This window comes from Canis lupus, chromosome 13 (genome assembly GCF_011100685.1).
Source record: "Canis lupus familiaris isolate Mischka breed German Shepherd chromosome 13, alternate assembly UU_Cfam_GSD_1.0, whole genome shotgun sequence".
Lineage (NCBI taxonomy): Eukaryota > Metazoa > Chordata > Mammalia > Carnivora > Canidae > Canis > Canis lupus.
In genome coordinates this window covers 5,633,960-5,657,840 of record NC_049234.1, presented here as the reverse complement: position 1 = coordinate 5,657,840, position 23,881 = coordinate 5,633,960, and the positions used below count along the sequence as shown (strand labels likewise).

At 37.1% G+C, this 23,881-nt stretch overlaps 1 protein-coding gene across 46 annotated transcripts in view; it reads right to left on the bottom strand.

Moving 5' to 3' along the window:
- Positions 1 to 1,315: 1,315 nt before the first annotated feature.
- The window catches only part of RIMS2 (regulating synaptic membrane exocytosis 2), a 591,823-nt gene continuing 569,257 nt past the window's right edge, over positions 1,316 to 23,881 (bottom strand). For 41 of the 46 annotated variants that reach the window (XM_038555270.1, XM_038555267.1, XM_038555268.1 and 38 more), the window contains 5 exons: positions 10,809 to 10,950; positions 6,958 to 7,070; positions 6,329 to 6,430; positions 4,622 to 4,761; positions 3,935 to 4,196 (listed from right to left, as the gene is read on the bottom strand). In XM_038555270.1, coding sequence (XP_038411198.1) covers positions 3,978 to 4,196; positions 4,622 to 4,761; positions 6,329 to 6,430; positions 6,958 to 7,070; positions 10,809 to 10,950 — 716 coding nt within the window. In that variant the 3' untranslated portion in view covers positions 3,935 to 3,977. Of the gene's footprint in view, positions 4,197 to 4,621; positions 4,762 to 6,328; positions 6,431 to 6,957; positions 7,071 to 10,808; positions 10,951 to 23,881 lie in introns of all 46 variants that reach the window. The other 5 variants (XM_038555311.1, XM_038555266.1, XM_038555308.1 and 2 more) reach the window with 1 other exon arrangement.

The following is a 23,881-nucleotide window of genomic DNA, read 5'->3' as shown; positions in this document are numbered from 1 at the left end:
GAGTTCCTGGGAAAGTGAGGGTGTTGGCGTCAACAGCAGCCACGCTGGTAGGGTTTGGTCAGGAACCAGAAGGAAGAGAGTCCTTATGGGGAGCTGCAGGGAAGGACTAGTGTGGATGGTTTCTGAGAAAGTAGAAGGGCTTTTCGGGAGAGGGCATATAAGAAAGGCAAGGGGTAGAGTGTCTGTGTAGCTCAGTGGTTGTGCATCTGCCTTTGGCTCAGGCCTTGATCCCGGGGTCCTGGGATCGAGTCCCACATCTTCTCGGGAGCCTGCTTCTCCCTCTGTCTGTCTCTGCCTTTCTCTCTGTGTCTCTCATGAATAAATTTTAAAAAATCTTTTAAAAAAAGGCAAAGGGATTGTTATAATAGGAGTGTGTGAACAGCAAAGAGATAGCTCATCAGAGTAGGAAGTGTATACTGAATAATGAAAAATAATCTGAGACAGGCACGGACTGAGCAGAAACGAAATCCTTGGAAATAGAATGGTGAATTCCAAGGATGGAGAGAGGACCTATTCGGATTTCTAATCATTAAGCTCACTTTTAAATTAAGAGCCAGGGAAGGCTTCTATCAGAACTCTGCTGGGGGGTTTTCTTCCAGTTTGAGGAACCGCCGGAGAAGGCTATGGAGAAACTCACACCCAGAGCCGCAGGATAGAGGCCAATCTCTGGGCAGGTTGGTATACACCGTGTCACCTTGGTGTCTCCCCAGCTGAAAACGCACCCCCCACCCACCACAGAGCTCAACTGACACAGCAGCGTAAAGCCCACGGTCACTCTCATCACCTTCACCCTGTGTGTGATTCTCTACAGTTCTGCCATCTGTGGGGGTGACACTGACTCAGAACCCTCACTCAGTTTCCTTCCAGACTCTGGGAGCCGTTGAGTCATTGAACCAGAAAGCATCTCAATCCTGCCCCGGCCCCACAGAATAGTCACCTTTTTTAAAATCAGCAACTTTCAATGATGTGAGCGGAGATCCTGTGGCACTTTGAAAACTCACTCTTTAAGGATGCCCTGGAGGCTCAGTGGTTGAGCCTCTGCCTTTGGCTCAGTTTGGGATTGAGTCCCGCATCAGGCTCCCTGTGGGGAGCCTGCTTCTCTGCCTGTGTCTCTCCCTCTCTCTCTGTGTCTCTCATGAATAAATAAATACAATCTTTAAAAAAAAATGCTCTTTGCTAAGACCAGCAGTCTGTTTCTCTCATGGAGAAGAAAAAAAAAGATGATTTCATGGTTTTGAAATGACACGTGAGTCCAGGGAAAGCTGCAGAGAGCTTGGGAGTGGGAAAGAAGTCAGAGAAAGCCGTGCATACAACGTCTGTAAAGAAAATGTTTTATTTAAAGTGTTAAATACCATCACCAGAATGAATTTGATTTACATTAGTTGGTGTTCATTACAGGACTAATCTGCCCCTTTTTTTTTTCCAACTGGAATTCCCTTTACTTTGAAAACATACTATGTACAGGGCAGCAATGGTCACTGGAATAGTTCTATTTACACGACTAAACCACAAGTCGAGGTGCAGACATGTGAAAATTAAAAAAAATACACCAACTTTTAAATAAATACTGCATAATGATAAGTATGTACAAATATTCCATACAGTCATGTCCTTCTTATTAAAATTAGAAATAATTTATATAGGAATATGCACAAAAGATTATGTGACTGCATCTTAGTATCAGGAAAATGGTAAACCTTTATTCTAAGGGAGAGTATAGACACTATAGGTCTATTAAATCAATTGCTGCTGGTACACAAGTGTCTAAATTATTTCTGTAAAGTATTATTCGTTCTTTTAACAACTTTACCTGGGTCCATCGTAGATCTCAGAATGTCAAGACACAGTCTCGGTGTATTTCATATTGCACCACATAAAGAGAAGGCATTTTTAGTGATACTCATTTTAACTTTTGCACCATATCAAGCATGATAGTTTTTAATGGTCAGCATGGAATTTAAAAAGGAAAAAAAAAAAAGAAGAAAGCAATTTTTGTGCATGGCCTTAAATGGTATGTATGTGAATTTCAAAAGTTATTGCAAGAAATGAAAATCAACCTGTAAGAATGTGTTATCAAAATGCACATAAAGAAACAGAAAGAATGGGTGGTTTATTACATTAACCAGTGACTTTTCTTCTCAACAGGGGAACTTAAGAGAAACTTGACCTTGCAGCACCACCCAATGGTAATAACTGTCTGTAAAACCAAAGGCAGGGGTCCGACTTTCGACTTTTGGGGATTTGTGGTGTAGACTTTTGGTGATGGCATCAAAGAACTATTAATAGGCAGATTGACTTTCTTTGAGTCACCTAAAAATTGGAGCTTTAAAATTATTTGTTGCATATTTATGTTTACTATATTTCTTTAGAAATATAATTTTGTGAAAAATTGTATTTTACTACAGAAAAATGAATTAATAAACAGCCTTGTGTTTCAGGCTCCAAATTTTTAGCAGTGTTCTTCTATTCACATAGTAAATGGAAATTGGCTAAAGAAATTGCTTTAATTAATTAAAAAACAAAACCTAAGACCTTCTAGAAATAATACTTTAACCCCTGTATGAATAATGCTGGTGCTAAAAACAAATTTATTAGACATTACAATGGCCACGTGATTTTAGGGCTTTCCAGTAAACTGAACTTGGAAGGTGAAAACAAAAGTACCATGCACTGTACAATAAATTGCAAAAGTTCAAATATCTTCTTTATCAAATACATGCTGACTTACTTTAAGGTACTCCCAAGACATGTTGCAAAATCCTTTTCAACATGCTTGAAATAAAGAAAGCTCTTAGTTTTTTTTTTTTCCCTTGAGAAATTCATAAATTCAGAAGCATCTACAGCTCTGAATCAAACATGGGGTGTAAGGAGTATCAGGTCAAAAACTTGTAATCTTTTAGTATAATGTTCACTCTGGTAGGGAGAAAGAAAAGATTAAAAGAGAAAAGAGGAAAAGTGAGATGAGAAGAGGAAGAAAGATGTGAACGATTTGCACATATTTAACTTCATAAGATTTGTATATTTAATATGGAAATAAATCGAATATAGTATGCTTATTTGTCACATAAAGAGAATTTTAAGTGTCTTCTAGAAAGTATTCTCATTTGTAATGTCTGCCAAAACACAGACTATGATTAAAGAATAAACATGGTGTGTCTTTGTACCACCCTGTTGCATTCTCTCCCCTTTTTAAAACCATGCAATAGTGAAATTTATTTTTAAAAATAATATAAATTGTTGAAAATGGCTGATTTTTATTCTTTTTTTTTTGCAAGTTGCAGCCCCAAAAAAATAATTTAAGTATTCAGCTAATCTGTGTCCATGCAAAAAAAGTTTCTTTAATTTCATTCAGTACAGTGTAGCCACAGAATTTTGTTTTTCAGAGTCCAACACATCATGGCATTAGTGAATGGCGTGCCTGCTGGACCTCTGAAGTCTGCCACTGTTCACGCTGGACTGGCTGCTCCTGGTCACTGTCCAGAGGAGGGCTGACGTCTGTCCCGGACCACTTCTTTGGTCTCCTGCTTTTCACCTGATGCTTCCTAGGACTTCACTCCTTGACTTGTAACATGGCTTAATGACTGTATAGCTCTATTTTCTGTGGCATAACAGGGCTTGGGGGTCAGAGAAATGAGGAAAAAGGAACGATAAAAATATAAAGGTGCCATTGAAAAGGGCTTTTGTTGCATGAAACTGACTGATTCTTTGAGATTAATCCATGGCTTCAGATTGGACCAAAACTCAAGTGTTACTGAACTCCAAACCTGATAGTTCTTCATAACTCTGCTCTTTCACCTGAGGGCCATCTTTAGGGCACAATGTGTGCAACTTCCTCTGAGAACACAGGATCGCTTTGTATCCCTAGAAACAGGCTCAGAAGACACAACATTAAGCATGCAGTGTTACCAGGGTTTGCGACCTGTGGAATTTTTTTTTTTTTTGTAACGCTGGTTGCTATGACAACAGTTTTACAGCTGCTATGAACGAGAGTAAGAAGGTCCAGTTGAACTTTCCAGAGAGGATTGGGACGCTCTTCTTGTCAGAGGGGCCAAGGTTGGATCTACTAGGGAGGAAGGGGGAAAAAGTTTGAACCATCCAATCACCATATTGGATAGCTCCAGTTCATCTAAAAGTATCTGGGCCACTCCCATAAAGGATTTGTGATCCATGCGGCCATAATCTCCCCAGACAATGATCTGTTGGCAAAATCAAAAGGAGAATAACATCAGTATAGTTATGTACATGGAAACTTGTAAACGAAAATACATTCAGTTAATGCGCTATCATCAAATATCAAGTTAAATAGTTGTATTTTAATTGTGGTATGGTTGTCTTTAACAACTGGAATCCAAAAGTGTACACGCATCCAAGTGTACTGGAATGTTAAGATCCTAAGCAGTCCAGGGAGACTGGAGTTTGTGTATGATGGGGGTTTGCAAGTCTATAGTTCACTGGAAAGGAAACAACAGTGTCTATGACTTGATAGCACTGGCCACTGCTTTGACCTTTCCCAAGAATTTCAGCTGTAAGCAATGAAGAGAATGCAGTAAGACATGTGGGTACAAGGTTTGAGTCCAAGAAAATACCTTCTTATGTAGAGGAATAACCATCCAATAAATACCTGTAAAACTTTTCCTTGGGGACTTTCTTCGAAAGATAAAAGCTGTTGGTAAAGGGGTTCCAGCGTTTTTCTTGCCACCTTTGTTTTCTTTTTGGCTATGCAGACTCCATTATCCAATAGATACACCTTTACATATGGTGCTTGGGAAAGAACAGACAGAGGGGAGGGTTAAGTGACGAGCCATGATTATGGAATACCCAACTCGCAGGTGACCTCTGCAACAGCTTAGTTTTAGGCTGACAAAGCTAGCAATCAGAAGTCACTGGTCTTTCCACATGATGTCAAAATCATTAGAAAAATAATAGGTAATTATCAGCTATTTGGATACTTTAGGCAATATTAACTCAGAGGCTCCTCTGACTTGATTACTATTTCACCATCACATGGTTATATATATAGATTTAAACACTGCATGAAATAAGGTAAAATGCTTCCAGTCCCTAACAATATTCAAGAAAGAGATCTTACTCAGTCTTCCATTTGTCAGTACTTAAATATAAGTAAACATCCTTGAAATCATATCATTTCATAAATAATTTATAAACATAAATATTTATTATATTTTTATAAACATAAATATTTATTATATTTATTTTATATATTTATTTTCATAAATAAATTATAAACAATATGATATAATTCTATAATATAGAAATACTTAGGTATTATAATTATATAATATAAATAATGTTTACCCATAGAAATACTTAGGTAATATAATTATATAATATAAATAATGTAGCATAAACTTTTATAAATAAAAATCATTTATTACTCAAAAGTGTTTATTGATGGTGGCATGGGTACAAGGCAAGGGTGCGGTTTGATGTAATATATTCACATAAGCTGGGAAGAGGCAACTAATTATGAATTCCATGGCTTGAAAGAGATCTGACTGTTCACAAAAGCATGTTCTTGCCTGTGCAAATTATGATATTCTTTATAGCACGGTGGGTTAACTAGCTCCACGACCTTTGTAAACACAATTGACCTTAATCACCCTGCAAGGTTGTACACATTATAATTTACAATTTCTGCAAGGACAGGGAAGTTATGAAATTCAAAATTACAATTCAGTCAGTGAAAGTGCCGAGGTGAGAACCTGAATTTCAGAATCCTCACAAATTGTTCTACATATCAGAGCTCATGTTCTAGACATCTCTGCATACTGTATCTGGAGTCTGTGTCCTTTTCCATGGCTCCAGGCACCTTAGATTATGACATTTCAGTATGAAATGTGTGACATCACAATAAACATTGATAATGGTGCCTCTCTTTCTTTGTACACTACAGGAAGTAGAAGTTAGTATAATTAGAATGTCCTGTATCCAAAGGTTATGCTGCTTTGGCAACCCATATCTATTTTTATTCTAATGCAGAACTTTAATAATTCCCAAGAAGAACTCTGAAGCTCCAGATAAAGAAGAACACAAAATACCAGCTAAGAAGAAAAAAGAATTTTTATGTACATGTTTATTTTGCAATGGTTTCTATTAGCTACGGACTTATTTAAAAACTTAAATTATCACTCAACCCTCACTGAATGCTTGCTTAGGATAAACGCACAAACTACTACAGATGACAGACTCATTCATTTAGTATCCTTAATTATCTAAAAACAAAGTTTTCTGCATCTCATCAAAACACAAAATCTCTGCATTGAAAAGTGTGGGTTACAAATAATAGCAGTATCTCTTCTGTTATTACCTGGCAGTGTCTTGGAACCTGGTTTTACAACAAGGCCACGAGCCCGAATGATTTCCACCTCCAACTGTCCCTTTTTGTCCATCATTCCTACCTGAATGTCACCTAATGATGTGTGAGGAGGAAACAGACAGGGCTTAGTGAACAAATGCAGTAAGAAACATGTTTGTGCCAAAGGTGTTGGTTTTATATCATTTCATCATTTCCCATATATTTCCTACATTCAAATTTATTTATTTATTTATTCTTTTAAAAAGATTTATTTATTTATTTGAGAGAACAAGGCAGAGAGACTGAGCAGAAGGAGAAGGAGACAAGCAGACTCTGAGCTGAGTGCAGAGCCTGATGCAGGGCCTTAACCTGGGACCCTGAGATTATGACCTGAGCCGAAATCAAGAGTCAGAGCCACCCAGGCACCCCTACATTCAAATATGTTTAAAATTTATCAGTGACATCTTACTTTAAAAAGCATATAAATTAAATTGGAAAAAATCAACTAAAATTTTTTTATTGGTAAAATAAAAATACTTATTCTTGCTGACAATACCGTTAAAGATCCTATGACACTAGAGAATGTAATTTTCAATAATCTAAAAGAGGAAATAATGAAACCACATGACAGAAATTCTTACCCATTGCAGGTGTAGCCAGAGTCTGACGCCCCACGAGCTGGGCAGGGCCAAGGCCATCCAGGAAATCGCTGAATTGGCTATCAGAGGCCAGGCGGACACCAGGGAAAATCAGACTAAAAGCAAAATAACACATGGTTTGATTAAACCCTCAACCCTCTTACTTTCAAGCATCTTGGGTTTCCCTCTTGCTCCCATCCTGTAGCAGGAGCAGTTGCCACCACGATTTTGCCCTGTCTTTTTTTTTTTTTTTTTTTTTTTAAGATTTTATTTATTTATTCATTAAGGACACACACAGAGAGAGGCAGAGACACAGGCAGAGGGAGAAGCAGGCTCCCTGCAGGGAGCCCGACGTGGGACTGTATCCCAGGCCTCCAGGATCATGCCCCGGGCCGAAGGCGGCGCTAAACCGCTCAGCCACCCGGGCTGCCTGATTTTGCCCTTTCTATCAATTGGATCCCAGCACCTCACTTTACTTCCCATGACTCTTCCTTTCTTATTCTCTAGCAGCCTATGTATGTCACCAGAAGCACCTGTCACACCATATCACAGGCTGCTGTGTATGTATCTTTCTTCTCCTTGTCTGGAGGGCATGGGCTGTGATTTTTATCGTTAGCACTCAGTACCTACTGAGTGCCTACGCCACGACAGGCATTATCGGATTTAATTCTTTTAGCTGTACTAGGAGATAGATTCTATTATCTAACTTGTTTTATAGACGAAGAAACTCTTCTAGATCATTCCCATCAGTACACAAACTGTTATTCTTCTACTCAAAAAAAAAACTTCTACCTTAAAAAAAATCTTTTCTAATTCCCACCCCACTTCTTTACTCAAAGTTCTGAGTTCACTCTATGTGCCATCTTCAATTTCTTTTTTCTTGTTCCCCTTGAAACTCTATATAGTTTTTCCTTCCTCTCTTGCTTGCTTGATTTTTCTCCACTCTACCAAAGTTTCTCTGACCACGGTTACATAACGGCCACATGGTAAACCCAACTGTGAATACTCAGCACTTGTTTGATTTAACATATCAATATCAGCTGACATAATCGAGCCTTCCCTCCTCCTTGTCCACTGTGCTTCCCAGACCCTCTGGTTCCAATTTTCCTCTTTGGCCACTCTACCCCAGTCTCCATCACTGTTTCTACCACTGAATATTGGGAGCTTGATGCTTTGACTTCCTATTTTTTCTGCATACCTCAATCTCCTTGGTAATCTCATGCAGTTTCATGGTTTTAAGTCCTATTTATGCTGATATGGCCTAGATTGACATCTCCAGTTTGGATCACAGACCTGTATTCGATCTGCTCTGTCAACATATCTGTTTGGATGTCTGATAACTGACATTTAACCTGTCTCAAACTGACTCCCAACCTCAAAACAAACAAAAATCCAAACTCTGTTCCTTTTAGGCGATTCTCATCTTAAATGCAACTTCATTTTTCCAATTGTCCAACCTTGAGGTAGTCTTTCTTCTTTGTTATGGACTGAACCTTGTCCCCCCACCAATGCATATGTTGAAGCCTTAACCCCTAGTATGACTGTACGTGGAGATAGGGCCTTTAAAGAAGTAATTACAGTTAAATGAGGTCATAAGGGTGGGGCCCTAATCTATTGTGGCTGGTATCCTTCTAAGTAGAACAAAAGACATCAGGCATATGCATGCACAGAAGAAATACCATGCGAGCACACAGCAAGGAGGAGGCCATCTGAAAGCCAAGGAAAGAGGTCTTGGGAGAAACCAAACCCATAACACCTTGCTATTGAATTTCTAGCCTCCAGAGCTATGAGAAAATAAACTTCTGTTGTTTAAGCTACCCAATCTTTGGTATTTTGTGAGGGCAGCCCTAGCAAACGAATACACCCCTGTTCTCTCACTACTCATCAGATGAATCAATAAATCTTATTGGCTCTACTGTCAAAATGCATCCAGAATCTGACCTTGCTAATCCTATCACTGTGGTCTGAGCATATTACTGAACAGCCCTTTGAATGATCCCTCTGTGGCCAAATTTACTTTCCACCCTCACAGCAATCAGGACTTAACATTCAAGTCAGATAATAGCAGGACCCCACGCAAACCCTCCACTGGTTTCTCAACCCTCTCAGAGTAAAAGCAAAGTCCTCATAATGATACAAAGATGGCACAAGCTGTCCACCCCTGCCCCCATCTTAATTACTATGCCTGCCCTTGGTCCACAGTGCTTCAGCTTGGAATATCCTTCTTTCGAATGTCCACATTCTTCAAATCTTTGCTCAAATATGTTGCTTTCCCTGTCTACTCTACATAAAACTTACCTTTACCCTCTCTCAGCTCTCTCCCTTTCTTTTTCTTTCTCTTTACACTTATACTACCTAATCTACACTATATTTTATGATTTTTCCTTATATATATACATATGAACAACTTTTCTTGTTTATTATCCATCTTATCTATTAGACTGTAAATTTGTTGAGGGTAGGGTTTTGTTTTCTGGTTTTTGTTTTTGCTTTGTTTGCTAATCTATCTCCAGCATCTAGAACCATGCCTGGAATATTGTAAGCTCTTAATAAATACTTGTTAAGAAAAATAATTAAAATGAAACTCAGAAAAATTAAATAACTTGCCTAAGTTTCTACAGCTCCATAAAAGAGATAAAAACTTAAGCCTATGTGATTTTAAAGCCTATAGTCTTAACCACTAATTGATTTTGGCCTTCTTGTATGACTTATATCCCCAACTCAGCCCAGTGCCTAGAACACTGTAAGGCGTAGAAATATTTGTTGAATGAATGTACGAGTATTTATCCCATTTTTCTTATAAGACATAAACATCTGAGGTGCTGGGGGCCACAATCTGGACATTTTTGTATCCCTCACAGTATCTAACACAGTGCTCTGCAATGATGAAAGCTCAGTGCACATTCATTTTTCAACTGCTTCTCCATCTCTTTTAAGACTTCCTTAATTAACATCAAATCCATTTCTCCTCCCAATCTTAATTTCCAAATATAGTTAATCCCAATATTTTAATGTTTCTGTTAGCATCCCATACAACCTTAGTGAAAAAAGTATGGAAACCATATATATCTCCTGTGTTTATATAATCGCACTGGACAAATGTTCCCAATGGCACATCATCAATACTCTGCCTCCTGTCTGTGAATTAGCTAGATGCATGCTGTCTAAATGTCTGATGCTTCCATCATGATGACAGAGTGAGGTCAGTAAACCCCATTTTCCTCTATTAACTTCCTTTATACACCCATCTATGGATCTGTAGTTGCTGATTATTGTCAATTTGTTGATGACAGGGCTACACAGTGTTGAAAAATGCTTTAAAAATATTTATTTAAATATTTAAAGAAAAGCTAGAAGCTAACTACATAAAGGAAAGTCTCACGAAGTTACTTAGTGATATTACATCTATGTGAACTGCTTGTTACTTCATGGAACTAAGTATGTATCAAGTATTCTATAATTTTTAGTAATAACTCTTAAGAGCAAAGATTTTAAAAATTAGCATTATTCCTGTGGTGTAGCTCAGGGTGTTATTCTTTCTGTGCTTCTATATATTTCAAGCCAGAGCAAACTTTAATGTGCATGTATTGTGACAGTCACTGTTTAGCGCCTTGCTATTATTAAAGCAAAATATCCCCAAACCTATATTTCCCTTGATATAAAAAGCCAGATGTCACATTTCTCAGTGGTAGGTAAGCAAAAGTTCTCTTCACAGCAAATCAGCCAGTGGAAATGAAAATGGCGCTCTCAAGAGTGTGAGTTAACTTCTAGGTAAGCATAGAGAAAGAGAGAGAGAGAGAGAGATGGTCCTTGTGCGCATGGAAGCGACGCATATCATGGCTGGCCTCACTCACTTTCCTTCTGAGCTATAGCTGTTCATGCTGCCATCAGTCGATTCTCGGCTTGCCTGTCGAGTCATCCAGTTCCTCATTTCCACGGCCAGGCCTGTTTCCGTGCTTCGCTGGACAGTGCTCCGTAGCTTTTTACCACCTGCTTCTGCACAGACAGAAAAACAAGAAGCATGATAGTTTTGTCATCACCATCTGGTAACGAGAAATACTCCGCCAAAGTGGTGAAGGTCCTTAGATGGAAAGAATTGCATAAATACAAAGTGCTCTTGTTAAGGAGACAAAGAGGAAAGGTATTTCAATGTCTTGTTGAGTGGGATGATAAAACTCTAAAAACATCTTCAAGAGGCACAAATACTGTTGTTTCATTCCCATTTAAAGCAGTGTTCGAGTTGGTCATAAAAGAAACAAAAAGGCTCTCAAGGAAAGCAAAATAAACTTTGTTTTCATTGTAATATTTAAATACAACGTTAATTTATGCCTGCCTATTTCTTTTTCCTTTCTTTTGATCATAGTGAAATGATTAAGCCTTGTCTTTATTTCCAAAGAACAGGTGATGCATCAATGTCAGTTCTAACCTTAGCTCTCACACAAAAACCTGATTTTGTAAGGTAACTGATATTAGAAGGCAAAGAAAGCTGTACAAAGGAGATAAAGTGTCAGATAATAGTTTCACAACTGTGGGTAACTTTCAGAGAAACTCTCAAAGGGTAGGCAAAAACCTAGCAATGCCATGTGAAAAGAGTTTTCTAATTTGGGATCCTGGGTAGTCATGTCCTTAAGGACCTTTGAATAGCTTGAAATATGAGATTTACTTATAGAAGCCAATTAGAAGACCAAATAGGAAACTGAGTCAGAAATCACATATGTGATGTAGGGTAAGAAGTATGAGTGATTTGGAGGGGTCAGGGAGGAAGGAGTTTCACAGAAGGAGTGGGGTTTTAGCTGGGCTTGCGAAATGGGTACACTGGGACCTAAGAGGCAAGAAGGAAGGGTTTTGGGCCAAGGGGAGTGCCTGGACAGAAGCATGAAGGGAGGAAGAACCATGTGCAGTTGAGGGATGATGCAAACAACCAGATGAAGAGTCATGATGGGGGCTCGTCAGACAACAGCCTGAGCCCAGAACACAAAGGGCCTTGCATGTTGGAATGTGGAGTGGAGAGGCTACTAAGGCTGGAGTCACTGTATGACAGTCCGAACTATTTGTCTTAATTTACTTCTTGTCAGTCCTCAATATTTATCTACACTGATCATGCATATCATTAGCTTTTTGGGGTATGGTAGGCTCTTTTAATGCCTGGTATTAATAATTTAATTTCATATCGATAAACATTTGCTGATATTGACCATGACTTCTTGAAATTCATCTTGCCATACCTCTTCTAATATTTGCTCACCATCTTGGAACACTGCTTTAAATTTCATCTATTCTTTACTTCCAATCTTGATGTACACCAAAATGCTCTAGGAAGTTTCTATCAAAGATAAGTTATGATTGATCTACACCTTAGTTCCATAATCTAAGGCTGATATTTTAGGAAATTGATGGTAAACATGTTGTACTGATATGAACTATAAGACAATCAAAAGCATCCCTTATTGATGAGGGAAGGCTATTCTTTGCAGAGAAATATTAGTTTAAATACATTTAATAAATGTAAAAGAAATGATAAAAATGTAAAATGACCAATTTTCAATCTCCAAAGGAATAAATGATTCAGATAAGGCACATCAGTAGATGGTAACAGCATTAGATGAAATGTTATTCATAGGAGCCCCCCAAAAATCATTCCACAATTTAGTTCTACTTATTAAAGGTAAGCATGTACTTTACCACTGGGACAGCAACTAGCTATCACCATCTTTTTTTTTTTTTTTTTTTTGCTATCACCATCTTAATCAAACTTAATAGCTCTAATAGTGGGGCAATCATAGGTACCTCCATACAGTACCTCCTATCAAGTTAGTCCAGACAAAAATATACAATCTGTTTCTAATTAGGCCTTTGGAACCCACTTGTTTTCTAAAACACAGAGGACAGAGTAAAAGATAAGTGACACAATAAAAAAAAAATCAGACAAACACAGAACACAGTTTTGTTCAAGAGAATTGGCTTAGTCTCTTCAAAAAGTCTCTTCAAAAAAAAAAAAAAGTCTCTTCAAAAAGTATCATGAAGACAAGCAAATATGCTAACAAGGTAGGGGAATTGGTCCAGATCTTAAAATATCATAGAGATGTAACCATTAAATGCTATGAGTATACTTTGGTTTCCTTTTGGGAAAAAACAAAACAAGAAACCCTAAAAGCAAAACACTCTAAAAGCAATTTTAGGACAAATAAGGAAAATCTGAACATGGACTGCGTATTAGGCAGGATAAGAAAATTATTAATTTTCCTAGGTAGATAATGGCATGTATTATAAAAAATTTCCTTATCATTAGAAATACATGCTGAAATATTTAGAGCTGAAATGTTATATTGTCTGCAACTTACTTTCAAATAGTAGAGAAGAAAATATACATATACACAAAAAAAGAGAAAATGTTTTTAGAAAAAGAATGGGGATGAAGAAGAGACCCTTGGTACTCAGAAATTTAATATTCATGATTATTTGACAGTGATATCCAGATGGTCACATTCATTCTGTTCAGATGTGAACTGGAATCATGGAAGTTGCCAGGCTGTTGTGCAGGAGCCCAGCCAAGGGCTAGTCCCGGCCTCTCCATGTGGCTGTACTGTTCTCTTCCCATGAAGGATGCCCATGTGAAAAATCACCTCCAAGTGAGCCGAATCACTGCAGGGGAGCTGGAAAATGTGGACTGAGGAATATATACAGGAAACACATGACTTTCAAAGGAAACGAGATTTCTAAAGGTGTCAGGACATAGATCCTTCTTATTTCACAGTGTGACTCCACCCCAGCACGAATGACTTGAAAACCTGCTATTACAGTGTGATGAGAACCAGTTACCATTTGTCCAAGAATAACAACAACACTGCATTCATTTCAGAACTCTAACAATCCTCATTTTTACAAACACAGCATACACAAGGCCCAGCAGCTTACAGAGAAAGTGACACAACAGAAGTTTATACACAGTTTTCTGATTCCAAATTCACCACTAATTGCGGATTTGTTGTCAAATACAACCAATGGGTAGCCAGTGCAGCTACCTCTGTAACTGCAGATGGAAGGCCCCATGAGGAGCCACTGGTGGGGTGGAAAGAGCAGGGCACAGTGAAGGGGTCAGGCCGTCGTGTCGGACTGCTTCTCTTTGAATCCCCACTTAACCATATACAAGCTGGGTGACACTGAACCAGTTACTTAGCTTCTCTGTGACTCCATTTTCTCCAAATGACATGGCAAAGACAGTAGTGCCTACCTCATAGAATTTTTGTGATAAGAAAAATAATATACTTGAAGTGCTTAGGATAGTGCCTGATTCAGAAAAAATATTCAAATGGTACTGTCCTTACTATTACTACCAGGTAGGGAATCAGAAAACATATTCCAGGCCAATCTGCACCACTGACCACCTGACTCTGTGGCCCACTCTGAGTCATACCTCGAGTCTCTGGCTCTTCATTTATGAAAAAGGCAGGGGATAGGGGTGGTGGTGACAGATGATCTCTGCTGTAAAGTTACAAAGTCTATGAGTTTGTGTCATTAGTGTATGATCATGATTAATGGCATACATGGAGAGAAAGCTACTCATTGTCATCAGATGGAATCAGAAAACTGTAAGCAATATGCTGCGTTGCGTGTTTATGATAGGTTTTTATGTCTTTTAAATGTACGTCTTTTTAATTTTTTTAAAATTTTTATTTACTTATTCTTTTTTTGTATATATTTTTTATTGGAGTTTGATATGCCAACATATGCATAACACCCAGTGTTCATCCTGTCAAGTGCCCCCCTCAGTGCCTGTCACCCAGTCTAATATGCACGTAGACTTATTTAAAAGTAAATGTATTTTTCAGTACTACAAATCCTTTGCATGACATTCACTATAAAAGTAATTTAGTCTAAATATAATCAAATGCAGTGACTCACATTTAATGCTCCAAATGCTCTATCATGTCACCCAACTTAGAAACTGAATCTGGTTAACAGTGGACGTAGATGTCTGCATTAGATTAGTGTAGCAGGTGGAATTCTAAGATGGCCCCATGATTTTGTTTCTTAACCTGGCAAAAGGGATTTGGCAAATGTAATTAAGGTTACTAATCAGTTGACCTAAAAATAGGGAGATTATCTGAATGGGCCTAACATACCCACATGAGTCTTTTAAAAGCAGAGTGCTTTCTCTGGCTAATTCTAAGAGTCAGTGAGGGAGATCTGAGAGCCATGAGGGATTCAGAGTACCTTTGGTGGCTGGAGATTGTGGAGACACATGGAAAGGACCTGCAAGCAGCCTCTAGCTGCTGAGAGGCAGCAAACACACAGGGACCTCAGGCCCCCAAATGCAAGCAACTAGATTCTACCAACAACTTGAATGTCTCTGGTAGCAGTTTTTGCCCAGAACCTCCAGACAAGAACTCAGGCCAGCCAATACCTGATTTCAGCCATGTGATACCCTCAGGAGAAAACTCAGCCATGCTCTGCCCTCCCAGACATGTGGCATCCAGAACCATGACCTAATAAATGAGTGCTGTTTTATGCTGCTGAAGTTGTGAAAACTGTTAAGCAGCAGTAGATAATTTTTTAGATACATTTTCTTTTAAATGGCAAGATCTGGGATGCCTGGGTGGCTCAGCGGTTGAGCATCTGCCTTTGGCTCAGGACTTGATCCCGGGGTTCTGCGATGGAGTCCCACATCAGGCTCTCTGCATGAAGCCTGCTTCTCCCTGTGCCTGTGTCTCTGCCATTCTCTCTCTGTGTGTGTCTCTCTCATGAATAAATAAATAAATAAATGGCAAGATCTATGAAAATAACCTATTGTGACCATAGGAGTGGCCCAACTGGAATTATTCATAAGGACTCAACAGCCATGATAAAAAATACATATATATTTTTAAAAAGGTATATATATATGTGTGTGTGTGTGTATACAGGCATACACATGCCACATACATATACATGTAAAATATATGTGTCTGTGTGAGTATGTAGAGATGTTTAAAAATACTCAGGTAGCAAACTGTAAAACTAAGGGCCAGGTTATGTTGTTATAGAGCCCTTCCAACCACTGTGGTGTTAGGTATTTTCAACTATAGTGTATTTGGAAAAGGCACCTGCAGGTTAAAATCAAGTTCCTGAATTGCCAAACATCACAGGCAGAAAGTAAAGTCCAGGAGGTGTTTTTGTTATTCTGCTCTGCTTAGTCTGATGACTCATTTACTTGGCACCCACCGTATTCAAAGAAAGCCACTCAATTAAATAAACAACCAAATCATTGGTTTCCCCTAATAATACCTGAAAATCCTTTGAAAGACTCCACAATAATCAAAAAGTCCTCTCTGCTACCAATCTGGAAACTTACCTAAACCCTGAAATGAGGCTCAAAATGAAATGTCAAACTAATGTCATGTCAACTTTCCAAATCTTGTATCCACAGAACCCATTCCTACTTTTGCTCTCACTTGAGCAGCCTCATGTCTTATGTGCAGGCAGACTTACTGACAGGTCAGGATTTTCCTGACATGAATGTGGGAAACGATTTATGGTAATAGGTTTAAGACAGGTTGGTAGATTTTGGAGACTGACTAAATTTTTAGCTTTGGTCACCATTTATGTGTTTTGAGTTAGTAAGGCACTCATTTTGCATTTTTAAAAAAATTACCATTTTCCAGAGTGAGTATAATTTAAAGACGTCATTTGCATTACATTTAAAGAATTTAAAAATGCATTAAAAATGAGAAGTTTGAAAATTACTGATTTGTAGAATTTCTGAAGCTACCTGTAGGGATCCAACGTGCCCTTGTGGTTTATGTACTCCCTTATTGTAGCAATGAGAAAGTTGAGGTCCAGAGTGGCTAGCTCCCCTTCAGTAGATTTTCAAATTGAACTTTAATTCACCTAACCCCTCTAATTCCTCAAACTTGCAGGTATAAGAAATGCTTTCAGCCCTTTTTCCCATCTCTGTGGTGGCCACTGTGGACATAACTTCCCATTGCGGATTATGTATCAAGACATCAAGGATGTTGATTCATTTATGTTTGGTCCTGCAAGACCTCAATATCGGGATACTCATGAATAGATTGCTATAACTGCATATAAAAGCTTGTGTACTTATGTTTGTCAGGGCTTCTTACTATAATAACTGTAACTGAAGCCTCTGAAAGTCGGGACAAAATAGGGGCAAGTATCTGATAATTTCTTCTGAGTTAAACCAGGATCTGCATTAACAAAAAAATAAAATAGAAATAAGTAGAAATTAGCAGTTGATTTCCAAAAATGTTTCAGGGCTTAACCCAAATCCATTTGTTCCAACACCTTTGTCATAACTATTACGAAAGTTATGTACTTAATAGCTAGAATACTATGAACTATAAGCAGAAGTCACAAAATCATTCACACTGGGTCTGTTTGAATATATTCACTTTTCCCTGCACCTCTTAAGTTAGGTGTGGTGATGTGAACTTGCTCCACCAATGAAATATGGACAAAACTGGCCCATGTAACTTCAGGGCAGAAGCTTCAACCATGGAAGCATGAGTCACCTTGTCCTCCTTCCTTTATGTGGAAGCAGTTAGCAACAGGCACCTCCATCAGCCTGGGTCCCTGAGTACATGCACAAGTATGACCTTTCAGGGGACATGCAGAAGGAGTCAGACAAGAATTCTTTGAGTTAAGCCACTAATAATTTTGAGTCATTTGTTATCACAGCATATCCTAACCTATTCTGGCAGATACACATACAGTAGCTCTAAAACAGTTTTCCATTCTCTTGTAACTAATGGGTTCTAAATTTTTGTAATTTCTTCCTTTTTCCAACCACATTGAAATATTGGCCACTTTGAATACAGTTGTTAATAAAAACTCTGCATTTGATATTTTATTTTAAACCTGCTTTCATTGTTTTTTGTTATGTCAGTATGCTAAAAGAAATTTTAATCATTGTTCTTAAACTTCAGATTCATGTTTTAAAAATATTAAAATTAGTTTAATAAACCTTTAATTTTAGAATAGCTTTAAACTTACAAGAAAATTGTTAAAAATTTTACAGAAATTATATTACAGAAAATTCCAGTATACTCCACACCTAATTTTCCCTATTATTAACATCTTACATGGCTATGGCATATTTGTTATAGTTAATGAACTAATATTGATACATAACTATTGACTAAAATCTATGCTTTATTTAGATTTCCTTGGTTTTTAATCTGACTTTTTTTCTGATCCATGATGTCACATTACCTTTTATCATCATCACATCTCTTTAGACTCTATTTGGAGACAGATTTTTATTGTCCCTAATTCTTGGCATTCTCTTACATTTATAACTCCTTTTAGTCTGCTCTTTGTATGTGCAGTATTATAATTTACCATACTATAAACATACTCATTAATGAAACCACTTATTTTCATTAAAAAAATATATATAAGTTGAAAATACTCATCTATATATAAAAATAGAAAATATGCATGTCATAAATAATTAATACTGAATATATGAAAATAAATTATCAATACTAAATTCTGTACGGTATAATGTAAAAGGACAGAATTAATAGACATATTTTTAAGCAGTTTATTAAAATAAGCTCAATTATGTTTCAGATAAAAACTAAATTAAAATCACTTTTTCCAAGGTAATGATTCAGGCAAGGATTAGCACTGGATGTTAAAATCATTTGATGAGATGTTTTTGGGAAACCATTCACATGGTACCAAAGTATTATCTCAGAGATTACTTAGTAATTATAAAGGGAAATTTACATCTCCTCCTTTGAGGGAAACTGGTAATCATATTTATTTATTTATTTATTTATTTATTTATTTATTTATTTATTTTGGTAGTCATCTTTAAACCAAGTGATCAAACTTAGCATGCCTAAGCATGAGAGAACTTGATATTGTGTTTACTGATGGATGTATGAAGTTTACATCTCCTGCAGCACTTAAACTGAAATTAACCATGTCTCTAGATCTAATGTCCAGTCTACAAGAAACACAGAAAATAGAGAAAACAATCAGACAAATCCAGATTGTTAAATATCCTGTAAGACAACTCTGGACTCTTCTAAAACCAGTATCATGAAAAACAAAAGGTAAAAGTACTGTTTTAGATTATGCATTAACAACCAAATGTGATGAATAAGCTTTGACTAGATCCTGGATTGAGGAAAAAAACACATAACAAAATTTTAGCCATAAGAAACAATTTTGGGATAATTGAAAAAATTAAATATGGAGGAAATATTAGGTGATAGACATTTTTTGTTAATTTTATTGTTTATGTAGTTTTAAAAAAAATTAGGAGATATATGGTGCAACTTACCTAACTCGCAAATGTTTAGCAAAAATACATATTGTGTGTGTGTGTGTGTGTGTGAGAGAGAGAGAGAGAGAGAGAAAAGCAGGGGAAAGACAGGAAAGATAAAGTCAATTAAAAATTGGTCCATCTATATAGTGGATGTTCACTGTACTACTTTTCTTTTTCTAAATATAAAATATTTCACAATAAAAGTTGGGAAAAATTCAGTTGCTAAATTCAAAAGAAAGAAAGAAAGAAAGAAAGCAAGCTTCTGTGTCTTGACTTACTTCTATGTGGAGATGATTTGTATATAAAATCTACCTGCCTCTAGTCCTCATAACAGTGTTGTATGGTGGTTATTAGTACTGTCACTTTACATGAGCTGGCAGGTGATACAGGTGAAACTTGAACTGAAACCCTAGCAACGTCAAAGCCAATGCTTATTTCTCAAATAGGCTTTATTTTATTTACTATTTTGGACACTAATTTCTGATTCCAGGGTAATCAATGACTTGAAACCCTTATCTCATGTTATCACTGCATGTCCAAATAAACTTGAATTATTCTATGAACACTGTTAAGATACAGATCATTCATACTTTCTTGTTTTATCATATATGGAAAAATGTTAATTTTATTACTAAATTCTGACTTTAAGAATGTGATGGCAAAAAAGAAGCAGCCTCCTAACTATAAGGAACAAACTGATGATTGCCAGAGAGGAGGCGGGTAGGGAAATAGGGAATGGGGATTAAAGAGTACACTTTGATGAGCACTGAGTAATGTATAGAACTGTTGAATCACTACATTGTACACTTGAAACTAATATAACACTGTATGCTAACCATACTGGAATTAAAATGTAAAACTTTAAAAGAATTACCATAAGGATGAAAAAAATGTATTTATGATGAAATTCAAAGATGTGCCAGAAGTAGCTCTTCCTTATTATATAAATATGCATTTTGATCTCTCAACATGTCACTTTGGATCTATCCACAATAAAAAGGGGAGATTTCACCAAATGATGCCATGGTAATCAAAGAGTATTAAATACATAGTGAAAAATTATGGATTTGCCAACATGTGAGCTGAGAAGACCTTGACCCTTTTGTATCTTGATCCTCATCTGTAAAACAAAGACATTCTCACAAGAACAGAAAACTACAGATCAGTATCTCCCATGAAAACAGATGCAAAATCCTCAACAAAACATTAGCAAATCAAATCCAACAATGTATAAAAAGAATTATACACCATGATGAAGTGGGATTTACCTCACTTATGCAATGCTGGTTCAATTTTCACAAATTAATTAATGTGAAACATCACATCAACACGTTAGAAAAGAAAAATCACATGATCATGTCAATAGATCTAGAAAAAACATTTGACAAAATCCAACATCTATCCATGATAAAAACTCAGTAAACTAGGAATAGAGAAGAGCTTTCTCAACTTGATAAAAAAGATCTATAAAAAACTTAAAGCCAACATTAAATTTAATAGGAGAACCTCGAAGCTTTCCCACCGAGATTCAATATAAACAAGTATGTTCTTTCTCATAACTTCTTTCAACAGTATACTGAAAATTCTAGCTACTGCACTAAGACAAAAAAGGAAATAAAAACTATACAGATTGAGAAAGAATAAATAAAACTGTTTTTGCTTACAGATGATATGATTGCTTATATAGAAAATCTGAAAAAAAAAACAGATATAAAAATTCCTGGAAATAATAAATTATTATAGCAAGGTTGCAGGATACAAGATTAATAAACAAAAGTCAATTTCTATCCTATATCCCAGCAATGAACAAATGGAACTTGAAATTAAAGAAAAATAACATTTATATGAACATACAAAAAAGTGAAATAATATTAGGTATGAGGAAAACTACAAAACTCTGATGAATGAAATCAAAGCTAAATAAGTTGAGAGATATTCCATGTTCAGGAATATGAAAGCTTTATATTGTTGAGATGTTAGTTCTTCTCAACTTGATTTATAGATTCAACACATTCTCAATCAAAATCCCAGCAAGTTATTTTGTAGATATTGACAAGATCGTAAAGCTTATTATGGAGAGACAAAAGACCCAGAATGGCCAACACAATACTGAAGGCAAAGAATAAAGCTGGAGGGCTGACACTATCAAATTTCAAGACTTACATAAAGCTACAGTAATCAAGACAATATCATATTGGTGAAAGAATAAATAGATCAATGAAATAGAACAGAGAGGCCCAAGTAGTGATGAACGAAGATATTATAATCTATGTGAAATAGTTTTGAAAACTGTAAAATGCCATAGAAATCCTTATTTGAAAAATGACTGGAATAAAGTGAAATTATCCTAAACTTGCAGGAAGAAACTTGTAGGAATAAATAAGTGGGGCTTTGACATTCAAGAGGGGAAAAAAGAGATTGCTGACCAAAATGGATGAAGGGTGTATCTTGCAAGAAGTTACTGTGGCCGAGTTCAAAAAGGGTGTTGTCTGTGTTCTCCTCTAGGATTTTGATGGAATCTTGTCTCACATTTAGATCTTTCATCCATTTTCAGTTTATCTTTCTGTGTGGTGAAAGAGAGTGATCTAGTTTCATTCTTCTGCATGCGGATGTCCAATTTTCCCAGCACCATTTATTGAAGAGGCTGTCCTTCTTCCAGTGGATAGTCTTTCCTCCTTTGTCGAATATTAGTTGACCATAAAGTTGAAGGCCCACTTCTGGATTCTCTATTCTGTTCCATTGATCTATGTGTCTGTTTTTGTGCCAGTACCACACTGTCTTGATGACCACAGCTTTGTAGTACAACCTGAAATCTGGCATTGTGATGCCCCCAGCTATGGTTTTCTTTTTTAAAATTCCCCTGGCTATTCGGGGTCTTTTCTGATTCCACACAAATCTTAAAATAATTTGTTCTAACTCTCTGAAGAAAGTCCATGGTATTTTGATAGGGATTGCAGTAAACGTGTAAATGAACTATTGGGACTTCATCAAGATAAGAAGCTCTTGCACAGCAAAGGATACAGTCAACAAAACTAAAAGACAACCTACAGAATGGGAGAAGATATTTGCAAATGACGTATCAGATAAAGGGCTAGTTTCCAAGATCTATAAAGAACTTATTAAACTCAACAGCAAAGAAACAAACAATCCAATCATGAAATGGGCAAAAGACATGAACAGAAATCTCACAGAGGAAGACATAGACATGGCCAACATGCACATGAGAAATTGCTCTGCATCACTTGCCATCAGGGAAATACAAATCAAAACCACAATAAGATACCACCTCACACCAGTGAGAATGGGGAAAATTAACAAGGCAGGAAACAACAAATGTTGGAGAGGATGCGGAGAAAAGGGAACCCTCTTACACTGTTGGTGGGAATGTGAACTGGTGCAGCCACTCTGGAAAACTGTGTGGAGGTTCCTCAAAGAGTTAAAAATAGACCTGCCCTACGACCCAGCAGTTGCACTGTTGGGGATTTACCCCAAAGATACAGATGCAATGAAATGTTGGGACACCTGCACCCCGATGTTTCTAGCAGCAATGTCCACAATAGCCAAACTGTGGAAAGAGACTCGGTGTCCATCAAAAGATGAATGGATAAAGAAGATGTGGTTTATGTATACAATGGAATATTACTCGGCCATTAGAAATGACAAATACCCACCATTTGCTTCAACGTGGATGGAAGTGGAGGGTATTATGCTGAGTGAAATGAGTCAATCGGAGAAGGACAAACATTATATGTTCTCATTCATTTGGGGAATATAAATAATAGTGAAAGGGAATAGAAAGGAAGGGAGAAGAAATGGGTAGGAAATATCAGAAAGGGAGACAGAACATAAAGACTCCTAACTCTGGGAAACGAACCAGGGGTGGTGGAAGGGGAGGAGGGTGGGGGGTGGGGGTGACTGGGTGACAGGCACTGAGGGGGGTACTTGATGGGATGAGCACTGGGTGTTATTCTGTATGTTGGCAAATTGAACACCAATAAAAAATAAATTTATTATTAAAAAAAACGGATTAAGGGGTTTTCTTCCCACACAAACCCACTGTTTTCAGGTGATATCAAGGTGGATGCCACTAAGCTGAAAGCAAAAGAAGCAGGCAGGGCACAGAAGCTACAAACTAAAGGTACAGAATCTTGAGGCTTAAAAATCTTTGTCACGTGAGATGTTTGTCTGGAGTTACTCATACTTGAAACTGACTGGAATTAAATAGACTGCATGACTATTGAATTTTTGAAGGACTAAGGCCATTTAGGAAAGTTTGTTCAACTCTCAAGGTAACTATTGAGTTTCTTAATATGCACTAGCAGAAACAGGCTATTAATACTATATAGCCTACCCCCTTCAATGCAAATCTTTGTGGCCAATGAAGAATAAAGGCAAAGAAATACTTTGCAGAAAACAGAACCAAGGTTGCCAGATGAGTAAACCAAGGAATGCAGTCTGTCAATTTTTGCAATTCCTCCCAAGTGAGATTTGATATTGTGGCTAATTCATTTTTTTATGTTTCCTATTCTCCTTTCTTCTTTTTAAACACAATTCTTTTTTAACAAATATTTTATTTATTTATTTGTTTGAGAAAGAGAAAGCGAGCCAGTGTGGGGGGAAGAGGGAAACCGAGAAGCAGACTCCCTG